This window comes from Pezoporus flaviventris, unplaced genomic scaffold (genome assembly GCF_033815535.1).
Source record: "Pezoporus flaviventris isolate CSIRO_AGI_PZ_B2104156 unplaced genomic scaffold, CSIRO_AGI_Pfla_v1 ptg000228l, whole genome shotgun sequence".
NCBI classification, from domain to species: domain Eukaryota; kingdom Metazoa; phylum Chordata; class Aves; order Psittaciformes; family Psittacidae; genus Pezoporus; species Pezoporus flaviventris.
The window spans coordinates 633,239-646,591 of NW_026892776.1; the positions used below are offsets into that span (position 1 = coordinate 633,239).

The 13,353-nt window shown below is 49.9% G+C and overlaps 1 protein-coding gene across 8 annotated transcripts in view; it reads right to left on the bottom strand.

Annotated features, from left to right (window-relative positions):
- The window catches only part of ANKS1A (ankyrin repeat and sterile alpha motif domain containing 1A), a 125,149-nt gene that overhangs the window by 44,219 nt on the left and 67,577 nt on the right, over positions 1–13,353 (bottom strand). For all 8 annotated transcript variants that reach the window (XM_061442581.1, XM_061442584.1, XM_061442583.1 and 5 more), the window contains one exon: positions 8,749–8,815. In XM_061442581.1, coding sequence (XP_061298565.1) covers positions 8,749–8,815 — 67 coding nt within the window. The remainder of the gene's footprint in view (positions 1–8,748; positions 8,816–13,353) is intronic.

Sequence of the window (13,353 nt, forward strand, 5' to 3'; positions counted from 1 at the left end):
ACTGCAGCAGAAGGAAAGAAGGGCTTATACTTTTTTTCCCCCAGCAGTCCTCAAAGAGGCAAACCATGGTAAGGGCTTTTTCTTGCTGTTACTGTGTTAACAGAAGCAGAGGCAAGAGTGAGCCCAAGCATGAGGCTGAGAGTCCTGGCACTGTCATTTTACCACGCATCCCGACACATGGCATTCCAGTACCGGCTGCACTGATGAGTCTAACTACACCCCTGCACTGGGTGACAGCAAGAGACAGAGGAATCAGTATGGTTTTCACCTAATGCATTCAGTCCTGTCAGGTATCTGGTACATGCTTGTATCTGCCCTTCCTTATCTTCAGCCAAGCTCAGCTGCTGCAACCGAGCCCCTCACTCAAAGACGGAGCAGCTCTGGAGGAGGAGGCATTTCAGTTCCTTGCTTCCAAACCATGGCAAAACAGAAAGAACCCAAAGGCAAGCACACTCTCCTGTCTTCCTGCAGCAGCTCAAGTCCGAGACATGCCCTGGTACCTCCCCTTAGGATATCCCAACACCCTAAGGAAACTGCACAGACAAGCTTTCCCTTCCCTCACCCCTGGGAAGGGAATCCAATGACTTGTTACTGTCCTCTAGAAAAGCTTGAGACCTTAAATATGACCCCCAAAAAAAGTTCAGAGATCTCCTTTAATCAGGGAATTTGCTATGCAAGACAGGCAGAATTTTTCAAGCTTCTTAGCACATCTGTTTCAAGGATATATGCAAACAAAAAGATGCTCAGGAAAACCAAAGTTTGCTTCTTCGAACCTTCAGGTCTGCTGAAGCTGGCTGGTACCTTCCAAAGCATCCTTCCCCCCCCACCTGCTGCAATGGCTGCACAAGGCAGAGCTCACGGTGCCATCTGGAGATTCTTGGGATAAGGGTTCCTGTTGCTTTGGTCCATAGGAGAGCTCCTCTGGTCCACAGGAGAGCTCCTCTGCCAGGCGAGTCCGACAGAGCTGGCCAGTCTTTCTAGTGCACACTGCAGCACGAGCAACGCAGAGATCACAAAAGGTTTCTGTCTCCCTCCCCTAACACAGCCTCTAGAAGGGCAGCAGCTAAACCTGGAATTCATGCAACAAGCTCCTGCTCGGCTGGGGTCTCCATCCTGCCCTTCTGTGGGTCCCAGCAGCCGTGTCCCCTCCCAGAGCAGCGCGTGTCCTTGTGGAGCGCTGCAGTGCTTTGTCTGAAGGCAGCGAGCTCCACGCTTGCCGTTCCACTCGCAGTCTTGTCTCCGGCTTTCGCATCGCCTGTCCCTCCCTTCTCTTCATCCTCTTACCCCTCCCAGCTTTTCCATCCTCTGTACAAGCAGCGACCAGAAGCTGCAGGAGAGGGGAGGGAGAAGCAGCTTTCTAACTCTCTGGTGGCAATGACTGGCTTCTATTTTCTCAAGGATGGACTACACGCCTTGGGTTTTCCACAGACGAGGTTACTGCTCTGCTTTGACAGTTCCAAGTGATTTGTGGCTGGCTCAGAATTAATTCATCAAGAGAGAGGTGAGGAAACTGCTTGCTGCCTACTACAGCATTTCTGGAAGCAGCCGGGGCATTGGCAGGGGAATGAAACCATGGCTCTGAGCTCCTGAATTCAGGTTTTGAAAAGATTATTTACTCTTCTCAGCCTTTCAACACACTCATAAATGTATTTCTGCTTTTACAGGGGAAACCTACAGTGACACCAAGTGCAGGGTTTTAAAACCACTTCAAATCGAGACAAAATGAAGCAGGGGCTGGGTATCTGGAGGAAGGGGAGTGGCGGGGTTTACTTCAAAAAGAAAAGGAGAAGAGATGCCCAAAGCATCCTAGGTGAAAATAAAGACTAAAATACACTTACTATTTGTATGTTACAAGGATGACACAAGAACAAATGAATCCCAGTCACTGTGCCCCCCCCCCCCCCCCCGCCCCATCAAGAGCCTGATCACAACTTCTGACTGAAACAAACTCCTGATGCTCAGCTCCATCCTCCTTATGCTCCACGTTTCATGAATCCTACCTTCAAAGGGTTTGCAGAGGCAGAGGGGGAAGCAGTCAATAGAGTGTAGTTACAAATAATGAGAGTATTTCAAAGTTGCAAAGCAAGCAAGCCAGCAATTCAGTTCCTCCTGCAGGACATTTTTCATGTTACACAGCGTGCTTCAAAGAAAACAGGAAAGGGAGAGGGCTACGAGGGCTCAAAAGGGCCCTTTTGGAAGTTACAGTTCCAATAATGACCTTTAGTGTAAAGTGTGAGTCTGTTTGGAGGACGAAATAAGAATGTGGGCCACTCCAGACAAAAAGCATCACCCTCATCACCCTGTTTATGTGAGAACAGTTTAACAAGACCTGGTGTGGCCTGAAGACACTTAACCAAGCTTCACCCAGAAGGTAAAACTGAAAGCCCAAGTAAGCGCTGATGAAACCATCACAAAGCAAGCATGCAGGAGAAGCCAGTCAGGCAGGTATTGCCGTGACTGGGAATGATCATCAGCTGGAAGTCCTTAAATCCACTGAGAAGCCCATATAGCCCATTGAGGAGGGATATAACCTCAGGCAGTGCATTAGGCAAGATGGATGGGTGAGGCAAATGTAGTCACTAATGCCATCAGCTGCAAGGAAACAGCCAGCATCCAGCTTTACTGAACTAAGCTCAATTAGCCAAATGCACATTGCTAACAGATTTCCCCCTCTTGTCCAGTAAAACAGTAAGCACATTCTTCATGTCTCAAGTCACAGGTAACTCACTGAGCCCCAATGCACTCCCTGTCCCTCCTGCCTGCATCGAACTGATTTATTGAGCAGAGACCACTCACCTAGGACTTTATCTCACTACTGCTGTAAAAGACAATAAAAAGTGTTTCTATAAATACATCAGCAACAAAAGGAGGGCAAAAGAGAATCTCCATCCTTTGTTGGATGTGGGGGGAAACAGCGACAAAGGACGAGGAAAAGGCAGAGGTACTTAATGCTGCCTTTTGTCCCAGTCTTTAATAGTAAGGCCAGTTCTTCTCTGGGTACCCAGCCCCCTGAGATGGAAGACAGAGACAGGGAGCAGAATGAAGCCTCCACAATCCAAGAGGAAGTGGTCAGTGTCACCACTGAGACACACACAGGTCCCTGGGGCCAGATGGGATCCACCCAAGGGTGCTGAGGGAGCTGGTGAAGTGCTCACCAAGCCGCTTCCCATCAGTTCTCACCAGTCCTGGCTCACTGGGGGGTCCTGGTTGGCTGGAGGTTCACAAAAGTGACCCCATCTACAGGAAGGGCTGGAAGGAGGATCCAGGGAACTACAGATCTGCCAGCCTGACCTGGTGCTGGGGAAGGTTATGGAGCAGATCAGTCGGAGTGCACAGGACAACCAGTTGGGTAGGAGTGTTGATCTGCTGGAGGCTCTGCAGAGGGGTCTGGACAGGATGGGACAAGGCCAATGGGATGAGGTTCACCAAGGCTCAATGCCATGTCCTGCACTTGGGCCACAACAACCCCCTGCAACACTCCAGGCTTGGAGAATTGTGGCTGGAAACTGCTCATAGGAAAGGAGCTGGGGGTGCTGAGTGATGGAGCTGCACATGAGCAGCTTGTGCCCAGGCAGCCAGGAAGCCCCCAGCATCCTGGCCTGTACCAGCACCAGTGCGGCAGCAGGGCCAGGGCAGGGATTGTGCCTCTGTGCTGGGCACTGGTGAGGCCGCACCTCGGATCCTGTGTTCAGCTCTGGGCCCCTCACTACAAGAGAGACATTGAGGTGCTGGAGCGGGGCCAGAGAAGGGAACGGAGCTGGTGCAGGGCCTGGAGCACAAGTGTGATGGGGAAGGGCTGAGGGACCTGGGGGGTTCAGGCTGGAGAAGAGAAGGCTCAGGGGGGACCTGATGGCTGCCTACAAGTGCCTGAGAGGAGGATGGAGCCAGGAGGGGCTGGGCTCTGCTCCCAAGGAACAAGGGATGGGACAAGAGGAAACGGCCTCAAGCTGCCCCAGGGCAGGTTTAGATGGAGCTGAGGAACAATTCCTGCCCCAGAGGGTGCTCAGGCATTGGAACAGGCTGCCCAGGGCAGGGCTGCAGTCACCGTCCCTGGTGGGGTTTAAAAGACATGAGATGTGGCACCTGGGGATATGATTTAGTGATGGACTTGGCAGTGCTGGGTTAACAGTTGAACTCTGTGATCTCAAAGGTCTTTTCCAACCTAAACAATCCTATGATTCCATCTCCTCTATTCTGAAGGAGGAAAATGCTGCTTGGCAAGTCACCATAACCCAGCGAGCAGCACACAGGCTTCTTGTTAAGAGCCAGCAGTAAGATGGAGCACTGCAGTGCAGTGGGGTTGAATTTCTGCTGCGAGACCTGTACTCCCCTACTCTTCTGACTCACTGGAAGGAAGAGATGATCAGAAGTGGGCTGAAGGAACTAAATAAATGAGTGACTACAAAGCTCACGTGCAGGGAGACACAGACTGGACTCAAGCATCTCTTCACAGGCAAACCAATCCTTTAAAGCAAAGGTTAGGTGGAATCTGGTATCCTTTACAAGATGGTGTCCCTTGATTCCCCAAGCTCGGAAAAGCACCAACACGGATCAGTGACTTGTCTTTTCCTCCTTCCTACACCACCCCATCCTTGCAATACACACTTGGAAGATTTCCTTACAAGTTCTATCAGGATGAGAGGGTTGAACCTGTTGGCCAAGAAACAGCTTCTAGCTCCAAATTGTGTAAAGATGCCAGAATGCCCCTAATTCTCTTACCCTCCAGAGGCACTGCCCATAACACCATGGCAAGACAGGGAAGCTTTGTTACTGTTTTAGGGAGGAAAGCTTTATGGTACAGAAACCAGTTATTTGCCCATTTGTATGGGAAGTCTGGGGAATGGCTGGGACCTGAAACGAAGTGCTTCAGGGCCTGGGCTTGTTCCAGCATGACTCCAAGGGCTCCTGCTCTCCCTATACACAAGTCAGTTGTATGTAATACCTGCCGGTATGAACAGACTCTCCACAGTAAGCAAAGCATTTTACCTTTCCAGGCAAATTAATGATTCCAGACACCAAATCAGTTAGGAGCCCCAGTATCTTCCAAGCCCAGTCATTTCTGAGGATGAGAGAGCATTTGGAAAGTTCCCTGCAGCTCCCTGCACATCTGTGGTAGGAGCTGAAGTGTTAAACCAGCCCCAACAAAGCCAGCAGGAGCAGAAAACACCAATGCCCAGGTGCAGGCACCCCAGGCCATCCTCTGCCTTTGCCTCTGCCCAGTCTCTGGCTCACTGCGCTCACAGGGAAAGGAAGGATTAACAGGGAATGTGTAACAGCAGCTCAGCTGCACGCGACAGGCCCCAAACCCAGTGTAACACTGAGCAACCTGCAGGAAAACACCCGGCTTAAGGACAAGGCAGCTCCTGGGGCTGCCTGATTCCAGAGGTGGGTGTCCATTTTGCTGGAATGCCCCTGCACAAGGCTGAAGTGCTGGCTCCTCCTCTCTCCTCCATGTTAGACCTCTCCACTGATGCTATCGATCCATCACACATGCTGCTACAGCTCCAGACCGGCTTGGGGAGGGCTTGTCATAAAGCAGGGTGCTGCTGAACAGTTGACACTGCATTAGGCCAAAAAACCCCCTTCTGACCCCAGAAAATATAAGCCCTCCTCAGTGCACAGTATCTAGGGCGGGCACAGGTTAAACTCCCATTGGGGATTCCCTGTCACCAAAGCAAAAACCCAGGTGATAAATGGATGTGAGATAAGCTCTGCTATGGCAAGCGTGAGCTGTGTGTGCGGATCCATATTAGCATCTCATCAAGAGATGCCCACCCAGAGCAGTTCTGAGCTGCAGGCTGGAGGTGAAGGATTTAAAAGGACAGAATCCCTCGTGGTGGCAATTCTCCAGCAAGCTCTTTAAGTTCCGCTTTTGGTTTTGCTCCTGATTTAAAGGCAGAGAAGGGAATTCATGCTTAAAGCACAGGGGAAGCACATGCCCAGCAAGCAGCCTGGTTTAGCAGAGAGCGGTGCCTTCAGGCGTGCTCAGAAAAGCCTGGCACAGCCTAAGTTGAGGCACGTGGCACATTAGCCACAGCCAAAGGGCACAGCCACCATGATACCCGTGCTGTCCTGCAACTGGCATCACCTCAGTGCTGCCCTAAGCACAGCCACTGTCCTAACAGAAACAAGGAGGCCCTTAGTGCCATGGGTTAGTGGTGGCCTTGGCAGCCCTGGGGTAATGGTTGGACTTGATGAGCTTAAAGGTCTTTTCCAACCTGGCTGATTCTGTGTTTCCCCCACAAGAGGCACTGGGAGAAGGTGGTGTCCCTGAACAGACAGGGCTGCTCCCAGCTATTGGGATGATGGCACTAGATCAGCCACAAAGTATCCCAGAGGGCAGTGCTGCCGCAGCTGAACTGGTCTCACCATCAGAAAGCATTTCCTAGGACAGCGTTTTCAAGGTGGAGATTTTCTAACCCCCTTGAGCAGAACATGACATTGAGGCACCTTCAGGCCCCAGGCAGCAGAGTTCATCAGCATCCACTTCATCAAGCTCTGTAGCTGTGTCTCACCTCCTGAGCAGCTTGGAAATGTAGAAGCACGGAGACAGTCACCTGGGGAAGGGGCAAGGTGACTTCCCCACTCTGCAAACCATACAGAGATATGTCCAGGGACATTTGCACCAAAGCATCCTTCCTCTGTCAGCACCTCATCTGCTTTCCTCAAAAGAAGGCATAAAAAATATAGGAAAAAACCTGGCAAAATGATCCCATTTGATGTGCAGAGCCAAGGCACGCAATGAGGTCACTGCAGGAGCAATGGAGGAAGATTTTAAACCAAGACTTGGTTCTCTCTGCTGCTCCAGTCTGCATCCTGAACACAAACTCAGCACAAGGTTCACTATTCCCCATGCTCCAGCTGCCTTTACTTCCAATATTTATGGAAATGAGAGTGTTTTAACCCAGGATAGTCTCCCATCGCTCTGATGCTGCACTGCAGAGATAAGAGTTATAACAGTTGCAAGTGTGGCTGGAGGAGGACATTGCTCTGTTCAAGGAAAATCAATGTGCTAAATGACACTACCATTCCTCCTTCACCTTGTTTTATGGAAATGAGGAAAAGCAAAGACAAACTGCACCACCGAATAACCACACACACTATTTACAAAGCTTTATAATAAAATTAATAAAACTACATTCTTCAAGCTCACAGAAGTATGTGAAATACATAGAAAAGAGAGATTGTACTGTTTTCTCTGATCTGAAGCAATGAGAGGGCACCTACAGATTTATAGGTGAAAACTGGAGAAGAAACATTAAAACATGGGCTGCAGAAAAAGCAGTAGTTTTGCTAGGAAATTGCCACAACACTCCAGCTACTCCAGGTCTGGTTTAGAGGCTGGGTGGCAGAAGCAGCTCTTTATGCCCCATCCCCAGCAGTGTTCAAGGCCAGGCTGGACAGGGCTTGGAGCAAGCTGCTCTAGTGGAAGGTGTCCCTGCCCGTGGCAGGGGCTGGAACCAGATCAGCTTTTAGGCCCCTTCCAACCCAAACCAGTCTGGGATTCTGTGATGTTCAAGCCCAAGTACAAAATTCCCAACCTAACCTCCCAGGGCTGAAAGGATTTTGTGAGCCTTAAAGAACAAAACACTAGAATGTGGTGGGGTCTAGAGAGGCTCTGCCCGTTTCCAAAGGGACAGACCCACTCTTACATAATGAAAAAAGCCAAAGAGCATCTCCCTACATTGTGGATTTGAAACAAAAGCAAGACTGTTGTGGGGATTGTGAGACCAGCCAGAAGTCAAATACATAGCAGCTCTGCTTCACATTGACTACTTCAAGCAATTCTTGTTGTTGTCCAGCAGAGAAGAACAGAAACTTGAGACAAACACATTCTGAAAGGCACGAGAGTTCAGTGCCTTTCATTCAGTTCAGCTTTCCCAGAGGCTATGGTGAGAGCAGGAATTGGAGGAGCCAGGATCAGGACTTTCTACCCTTAGGACCCTGGCCAGAGCCCTCACACCATCCTTCAACTGCAAATTAGATTTCATTTGTGTGTGTGTGCAGAAAACCTGATCTTCCTCCTACACACTGAGCAAAGACTAGTTGGGAAGTTCCAAGTACCAGAACAGGGTGGTTATTGGGCTGGGTGAGCAGGGCCAATGACACAGTCACTCCAGAGGTGATTTTACTGCATGAACTTGCAGAAGAGCACAAGAAGCATCCCAGACCATGCACACCAACCAGCACGTCTCTCCTCCACCTAAAGGGAAGGACTCTAAGGAGTCAATTCAAGTATCAGAAGCCACCACTAATAACTCTGCAATTCTCAGCAACAAGCCTTTGTTTAAAGCTATTCACCTCAACATTTCCCATATCCTAAACAGAAACACCCAAGTCCTAAAATTGATGAACAGGCAGTTTACAGAAGCAGTAAGACCCTCTACACACACACTGCTGGCACTGGGTGAGCATACATCACCACTGTGTAGCTGGTCTCCCCTTTCCCAGCAGGACGGGGGTACCAGCTGCAATGCTCTTCACCCCAAAAGCCTACTGTGAGGGAAGGGCAGCTGCTTTATGTTAAAAAGCCAAGGGGTCAACCTCGAGTTAAATGAATTCACCAAGGGGACTAGTGAATTAAAGGTTGTTGGTAGCAGCACTGAGCATCAGGCTGGGAGGCCAAGGTCTGCTCCTTCTGTGCCAGAGCCTTCCCTTCCCTCCTGGGAGCCAAAGCAGGTGAGAAGATGTGCTCACAGGAGGCAACATCTCAGTTTTGTTCAGACACACACGAGCTGGGTACACTACCTGAGATCCTCTGCTGCTCCTGCGAAAAGTCAATGCCTTCGCCGATGGAACTCATGATTTTCTCAATCTGGAAAGGGAAAGAAGCAAACACTGCATTATTCATAAAGCCTTAGAAAAAGCAAAAGGCAGCCCTGGGATTTCTCCTGCCATGTGAGTGCCAAAGAAATCCAGGAAAGGATGGCAAGGTACCTCTGACCCAGAAGTACCCTCAACACCTTGCCTGGAAAAGGCCTGGCTGGGAGGGATCCTTAGAGGCTGGGACTCCACAGAGCCTTCCCTTCCAAAACCTAACAGTGCCTGAAAATAAATGGCTCCAAGAAAGCCACCCCTCTGGGGCACAAAATTAGGGAGGAGGAAAGGAACCCCAGGCTCCTCCGCTCGCCCTGCACAAACATGCAGCCCCCTCCACCAGCAGCCAAGCCCAAGAGAAACAGCTCCCCAACTCTGTCACAGCACACTAAACGGGAACGTGGCCTCACCTCCCCCTGGTTCTGTTGGGTTTTTCTGGTTTGTTGGGGTTTGGGGGGGTTTAAACCACATGTCCCAAGCCTGTGCATGGGCGCTGCGCTCCTCACTGCTCCCACTGACAGCAGAGATGCTCAGAACGAGTCGGAGAGTACATCAAGCAGCATCATGGGGGCAAATGCCCCAATTACCCAGGAGAGGGAGCTAAAGACAATTCCATCCCTTCATTTCAGCGATTCACAGCGAAGAGCTCAAGGCAAACCTCAAGCAGTAAGCAAAAAGGGTAAAAACTCCTGCCCGAGAGGGTGCTTTTTCAAGTGTAAAACAGGCCACCCCAAAAAAGAAAAAGCAAGTTGCAATTTTCCACAACCTTCAGGATCCGCTCTTACATGAGAAGAGAAACGTTTCCAAACCAATTGTTGAGCAGAATTTGTAAACTGAGGCTTCCTAACGCAGTGCTGCAGAGGGAAAACGACAGTGACAGGTACTGGGTTAATTCTGTTGAGATGAAAGACCTGATAAATTGCACCTCAGCCACTTCAGAACTAAAATGATCCAAAGCACTAAAGCCCACTGCTTTCCAAAGAGCAATGAGGCACTTCAGAGGCTCAGGTCTAGCTGCTTACCCCCGTTTTCAACCTATAACCAAGCAGAAAATTAAAGAGCCCCAGTGAGAGAGTCCTGAGAGGAATCTCCCAAGAAAACCTTCCTGTGAGGCACCTGAGTGCACTGCTGCTGAATGCAAAGCACTGACTGGCAATGAAGAGTGGGGGGAAATCAACTTCAGCAACTTTTTTCCTCCAGGTCTTTTAAGGATAGGTTTTGGGAAGACATCCAAGTTTTCCTGACCTCACCCCTCAACCGCCTCTGCACTGTCTGCATCCCAGTGGGATGATTTGCTTGGTGCAGCTGCATGAGCTCCCAAAACTGCCTGGCCAGCAAGCAGAGCTCCTGGAAACACTGCAAGGGGCCAGGACTTTGACTTCCATTCAAAATCAATGGCAGCTTGAAGCTGAGCTCCAGCAGACAGGGGTTTATTTTGGTGAAACAATAACAACAGAAGAACCAGACAGTGTTAAAAGGCTCCTGTCAAGTCAGATCTCCAACAAAGTCCTTCCTGTTCGTGGGGAGCACACAGGCAGGGCACTGGTAGCGTGAAATCTCACCAGGGAGAAGGCATCCATGCAATCTATAGAACAGTCATTAAAGGATGTGGATCCTCTGCCCCTAGAAAACCATGAGGAAGAGCACTTCTACGGGCTTGAAATACAGTTAATGCTACTGTACTGGGAGCTTTGAAGAGCAGCCTGGAAAAAAGAACCAGAATTCAGCGTTCCAACATGTCTGAAGTAAAGCACATTCTGAAAAGAAATCTCAGTTAAAGGATGAGTTTTAAGTCACTGGATGCACAGGGCCTACCACCAACATCCTGCCCCGCAGTACACAAGGAAAAAGCATCCATTGCTCTTCTGCCCCTGCAACACAAGAACAACTTGAACATGAGAGCTGGCAGATACCCCAGCACTGGAGCAATGCTGAGCTTCCATCAGGCTGCTGGAGCCAGGCAGGTCTCAGACAAAGGCCAAACACCATCAAACGCTAACACAAGGATTACTGGAGTCACTAACAGGGGGGCAGCAGGAGCAGTCAGATCCCTTGTTTCACAGGAGGGTAAAAATGCCAAAGGAGAAGTGATAGGATAAGCCTGGAACATGAAAGCTGTCACTTACAGAAGTCACTCAGAACTTCAATCCAAACCTGCAAGTCAGCCGTCCAAACATGGGATTTTGTGGTTTAAGCTCAAGTTTAAGACTGAAAAGACTAAAAAAAAGATGAGGCCCAGTAAAAGGCAAAAATATCCTGATTTCAAGGGGACAGAGGCAGCCCTTAAATGACAGAAATCACACACAGGGTGGTTCATTCCACAGCTGCCTGCAGCCCAAGCCGTTGCTTCAGCTCAAAATGACACATGAGGCATCACATCATCCGATCGTGCTGCTTAAGACTCATTCTGGCTGAAAAAGGTAGCCCCAGAAATACAGCTTTGGGAGTTGCAAGAGAAAGGTGGAGGTTTTTTGCCATCTAACCTAAGGCTCTGTGTAAATCAGCAACTCTGCACTATCAGCAGCAGAAGCAGGGGATCAGCTGAAGTGGATCAGTTCAGAGGAATTCAAAGTCTGCCTTGTGATGCTGAGCTTCAATTCCATCCCAATTCTGCCTTTTAACTGTTTCCCTCTGTTAGAGGTGCTTGTGGGAGCCACCTTCCCTCCACCAGCCCCACTCCCCTCCATGGGCTCCGGTTTAAAGAACTTTCCCATTTCTCATTAGTTGTGATGGAACCTGAAGGATGCACAAGCGATGCAGCAGCTTCTGCTCAAGCCTGCAGACACGTGAAAGAACTGGAAAGCATGAACTGCCTCGTATTTCTCAGCAGAGGTTACTGGTAGGAGCCCAGGCACCATTTCAGCAAGAACCATTTGCTTTATCTGCTTTTGCTCCTCCAAACCAGCAAATGCTCCCCAGCAAGGCCTTGGAATTTCATGGTGCAAAACAAGCCTCATTTCCTAATGAGACCAAGGGCTTTGGTACAGTTTTATTCACTTCCACAGGCAGGCCCTGATCCCAAGCTGTGGCAGGATTTCTGGGACACTGCCCCAATCCTGAGGGCTGGCTACAGAGTTTGGGTCTTGAGGTCAATTCAGTTCAAGCTCCAGAAGTTTAAGGGCATTAAGATTTGAAGATTTATGTCCATTAGCTTCATGGCAAGACATATTTCTGAGCCGAAGCTGCTCTTGTACCTGCCCGGGACCTTTATCTGAGCGCTGTTTACTTCAGGGGATCTGGAAGCCTGCACGGAGGAGGCACCATCACATGCAGAGTAAGAATCCCTCTGTTCCAGCCCAGCTTTTCCTACAACCAGCCACCAAGAGGAAAAATGAGCTAGGGAGGGCAGAGAGCAGGCAGCAAAAAAGCCTGCTTGTTCAAGCAGCCCCAGCTCCCTCCAGTGTCTCCCAGCAACAGAGGCAAAGCGCTTGGGGACAGATCTCGTATGCTGTGCAGGACATGCGGGGACTGCTGCCGGTGCTGCTGGGGAGGGCAGAGAGTACAAGAGCATGTTGCCAAGCTGATTCGAAACCCGCATCTGCAGCCCCTCTTTGGTCAGAGATACAACTCCTAATGCTATTTGACAAGAGCCAGGTGAGCTTCCTCCCATCAGATGCTCTTTATAAAAGAACCCCGTCTACTTGCCAGCATTTTTGCAGTAGTAGAGGCAGCATTCTGCCCTCCCCCACCATATTCCATGCTTGGATGCCCCCTTCAGAGCTGTTTAAACTAAAACAGGGGAAGTTCAGGTTAGAACTTAGGCAGAACTTAGGCACAGGGTGCCCAGAGAAGCTGTGGCTGCCCCATCCCTGGCAGTGTTCAAGGCCAGGTTGGACAAAGGGGCTCAGAGCAAGCTGCTCTAGTGGAAGGTGTCCCTGCCCGTGGCAGGGGGTTGGAGCTGGATGATCTTAAGGTCCTTTCCAACCTAACCCATTCTATGATTCTGTGATTCACCCTTACCTGCCTGCAGCTTTGCTCTTACATGATGCAGGATGAAGGACAAGAGAAAGTTTTAACTTGATTAGAAAGCTCAGCTCCTCTGCTGTGTGGGAAGCAGCAATGCCTGCTACCATACTGTAACCTGGAGAGGATGGTGCAGGACAAAAGGACCCTCCCTCTCTTTTCCCTTTCTCTAAATGTAGTAAGAGTTTTCAAACAACAACTTCTCCCCATGCATGGAGGTAACAGATGCTCCAAAGCTGCAGATGAGAGGACAACGTGAGTCCAGGTCTCTGTTCCCAGTGCACCGGAGGTGTTCTGTGCCTAGGGCACATTGCCATGATTTGACACCATGAAAAATTTGCTTCCTTCACTGTATCCTTCTTCCACAGCTGGAATTCAACTGCAAATTAACTCTGAGCAGCAGGCCAAGTTCACTTGTTTCCATCACACTGCCCTCCCTTAGTACAAGAGGGACCTGATGCTTTTCAGGTCCACACCCCAGCACGGACAGCTCGACACTCAGAACACAGCAAGGAAGACTTGCAGGTGCTTCTTCAGCACTGAAACACCCATGAACTCTTCCTCAAAAGCAGG